The sequence below is a fragment of the Arachis duranensis genome, chromosome 6, assembly GCF_000817695.3.
Source record: "Arachis duranensis cultivar V14167 chromosome 6, aradu.V14167.gnm2.J7QH, whole genome shotgun sequence".
Lineage (NCBI taxonomy): Eukaryota > Viridiplantae > Streptophyta > Magnoliopsida > Fabales > Fabaceae > Arachis > Arachis duranensis.
In genome coordinates this window covers 81,591,497-81,595,129 of record NC_029777.3, presented here as the reverse complement: position 1 = coordinate 81,595,129, position 3,633 = coordinate 81,591,497, and the positions used below count along the sequence as shown (strand labels likewise).

General features: G+C 30.0%; 1 protein-coding gene across 1 annotated transcript in view; it reads right to left on the bottom strand.

Moving 5' to 3' along the window:
- Positions 1 to 1,831, bottom strand: part of LOC107494170 (alpha-L-arabinofuranosidase 1) — a 7,482-nt gene extending 5,651 nt beyond the window's left edge. Inside the window, exons 1-2 of the mRNA XM_016115202.3 lie at positions 1,586 to 1,831; positions 1,353 to 1,407 (exon numbers count right to left, since the gene is read on the bottom strand). Of these exons, the coding sequence (XP_015970688.1) occupies positions 1,353 to 1,407; positions 1,586 to 1,762 (232 nt within the window). The 5' untranslated portion in view covers positions 1,763 to 1,831. The remainder of the gene's footprint in view (positions 1 to 1,352; positions 1,408 to 1,585) is intronic.
- Between the last annotated feature and the right edge of the window lie 1,802 nt (positions 1,832 to 3,633).

Here is a 3,633-nt window from a genome sequence, read left to right as displayed (position 1 = left end):
TTCCTTTCTTTTCTGACTGGAACAAAGTCATCACAAGTCTAACTTTAACTCTATCCAAAATCAACAACAACAACACAGACAAAAAAAAAGTAAATAAAAAAATATACAGAAAAAAGAAAATTAAAAAAAATAAAAGAATGAAGAACAAATTGAAATCCACAAATAGCACCATATCTTAGCTAAAATCCTTTTGTTTTTCCTCTATTGGCATCCTCTTTTTGTTTGCAATAGTCCCTTCCCAGAATCGTTCCCTCATTTCTCAATCCCGTAACCTTCTTCTCAAAAAATGCTTTCAATTCGTCATTTAATTCCGCCGTGGAACTATCTTCGACGACTACCGCATTGTTGGACAGAATGAAGACCAAATCGACAACGTCTCCCTCTTTCACTGCGCGTTTGCAGCGTCGCCACCATCTATTGCGGCTCCTCCTCCGACAGGAGCAATGACCGCCTATTGTTCATATTTTATGATTCTTTAATTTGTGTGTGATTTAATCTTTATTTCTGTGATAATGGTGATAATGATTGTGATAATGGTGATGGTGATGAGAAGAAGACGAGTGAAGTTAGTAGTGAAGGAGAGTAAGAGTTTGGGATAAAAAGAAAGAGAAAGAAGTTCGATAATGATGATGAAATGGCTTAGTGGTTAGTGATGAGGGAGAGAAAGAGATTGGAAGAAAGAGAGAGAGAAAGAAGCTCGGTTATGATGATGAAGTCTGAAAGAGGATTGGGGGTTAGTGAGAAAGGGAAGGGTTTTTTTATAGAGGGTAAAATCATCTTAAAAATGTTGTTTATGAATAAAAGAATGATTTTATAATATTTTGTAACGTTGAGAATGATTTTAATAAAACAAAAAGTCGAAGACGAATTTAATTTTCACCCCAAACTTTAGGGACGAAAAAAGTAGTTAACCCTTATTTAAATATTCCTACAAAAAAAAATAAGGAATTGTAGTTTTAAACTGTTGTTTTGTAACGACTATTGTATTAACAGCAATATTGCAACTGCATCAAGCACCATGCATAATTAAAAATCCACAGTAGCGCAATTTAAAATTAGCATAATTAAAATGTGAATGATATGGTAATTAGTGGTTATAGACTTATAGTGGCTATATAAATTTAGCCACACTTAAGAAATATTATAAAAAGTAAAGTAATATTTTTTTATTGTTTAATAATATCTTTAATTTGAAATAAAAATAAAAAATATTAGTAAAATATAAAAAATATAGCTTTAGTTTTAACATTTTTAAAATTTTGACAAAGTTGTATTATGTATAGCCACATTAACCATAGTTATAAGAAACTCCACTTAATAAAAATGCTTAAAATATATATAATAATGACGACCTCTATTGCTCACAAGTTCTGCCCACAATCCCCCAGCACCGGCATGATTAATCTCCTGCAAAATATAAATAATTAAATTTCTTGGTAATTATGTAACTAAGAACTTAATCTGACATGAACTATAAATTAATTTATCACACCACATATAGATTATAACTATAGCCATGGGAAAATAAAAACAGAATGCGCACATACAATGAAAAAAAAGGGTATAATATAAATTAATTAATTACCTCAAAGAATGCTCCAAGAAACGTGTTGGGTATTGGTCTTCCAGAATTTGGAGATCCATCAACCATTAATGTTGAAGTGGCATCACTCGTAAACCATTGAAATGCATTAGCAACAAGAACAACACACAACACAAAAGATGAGAGCAAATTAGAAGAGCTATAACTATAAGAAACCATATTGTTTTGTGATTATTATTCTCCGGATGCCTATTGAAAAATTAAAGAACAATGTCTCTCTGCATGTGACTCTCTATTTAAAAAGAAAAGTAGAAGAAAACAATGCGTGTGTGTGAGAGAGAGTCTGGAAAAATACAGATTCAATTATATTCTAGAGGGGTATAATTGACTATTTTGGAAAAAAAATAAAAATTGTGTAAATTACGGTAAATTAGACATTTTAAAAAAGGTTTAAGAGTAAATTTTCCTAATTAAAAAAAAGTGTATATAAAATAAAGTTCGTAAACATAAACTACAATTAATTAACCCTAAAAAATTAAAAATTTTACATCACAATTAATTCTACCTAGAATGAATTATACCAAAAGAAGAACTGATTAAACACGTTAATATATATTAGCTAATCGGGCACAAGGTTATGTAGTCCTCTTAGGTTCCTATTATATATTTAGGTAATGTCAAATATTATTCGGAGAGATTCTGTTGCTAATTAAAGAGTTCAACAAAGCTTTTCACATAGTAATATTCGAATGGACCACCCAATTAAGAGGCCATCGCAGTTTATAGGTAAAGCTTTCAAGTTGCAATTTTAAGGAGAATCTCATTAATGCCATCTCAAGTCTCAAATAGGAAGTTTTCTCAAATTCTTCTGGAAAAAAGGAATAATGACTGGTTCTGAACTAGCAAAAATGTTTAGACTTTTTTGTGACATCTATAAATGTTTCGAGACATTTTTGTAAGTGAAAACAATAACAATATGCGAACCCTAATAACAATGTTTTACCACCCGGTTTGCCTTATTTGAAATGATTGTAAATTTATGATGAATTGTTTTGAATTTTGATGCATTATTGGATTCTTTAAAATTGAAGGTAGCAATATTCCTATTATATATAATGTATGTTATGAGAATGAGACTTTTATATAAAAATATAAGAATATATTTATAATTATAGTTCAAACCCAACAAAAACAACTCTCAATTTAAAGAGCGTGTAAATACGCACTTCTTCAACTTTGAATAGCGCGAAATGAAAAACGGTTCTTCTTTAACGTTTGTATTCCAGGTTCTTCCTCCTGCTCCTTCGCCTTCTTCTTCTTCTTCTTCTTTGCATTCCTCCTCATTTTTCTTTGCATTCATTCTTTTTCTTTTTCGTGTTTTCATCCTCATCGTGGTTCTTTTTATTATTGTTATTGTTGCTGCATTTTTTTCCTCCTCCTCTTTCTATTGATTTTGCAACATTGTGTATTTTTTTCTTCTTTGTTTGATTTTTTTCTCCCAAGAAGAATTATAAGAAAACGAAATAAGAAGATGAGGAAGAAGAAGCAGTAGAAGATGAGAAGGAGGAAGAGGAAGAGTTTTGAATTATGCAGAACTTATCAGAATAAAAATACACCCAAATATCTTCATGTTACACTCAAATATCTTTGTGTTATACCCAAATTTGCTGCAAATATAGAAAAATATTTTCTCTAACGCTGCATTTTTTTTCTTCTTCTCTTTTTCCTTATTTCTTTCTTTCTTTAAATTAAATGAATGTAAATTCATCATCTTCTAAGTAATTTTGCAGCATTATGTGTTTCTTCTTCTTCTTTGTTTGATTTTTTTGTTAAATTCTTGTTAAGAGAGTAAAACAAGAAAAAATTTCAGAAGGTAAAACATAAAGAAAAAGATGAATAAGACAAAAAAAGATGGTGATCAAGGTTGTCAAACTCGCGAGTCTAGGTAAACTCGTGGAGCTGACCTAGACTCGACAAGTAGACTCGTACGAGTTTACCTGTTATAAATTTTTTATAAAAAATATATATATCATGTATAATATATATTTACTCAAATATAGGCATTCAAACAATTTGAACATCAAAACACA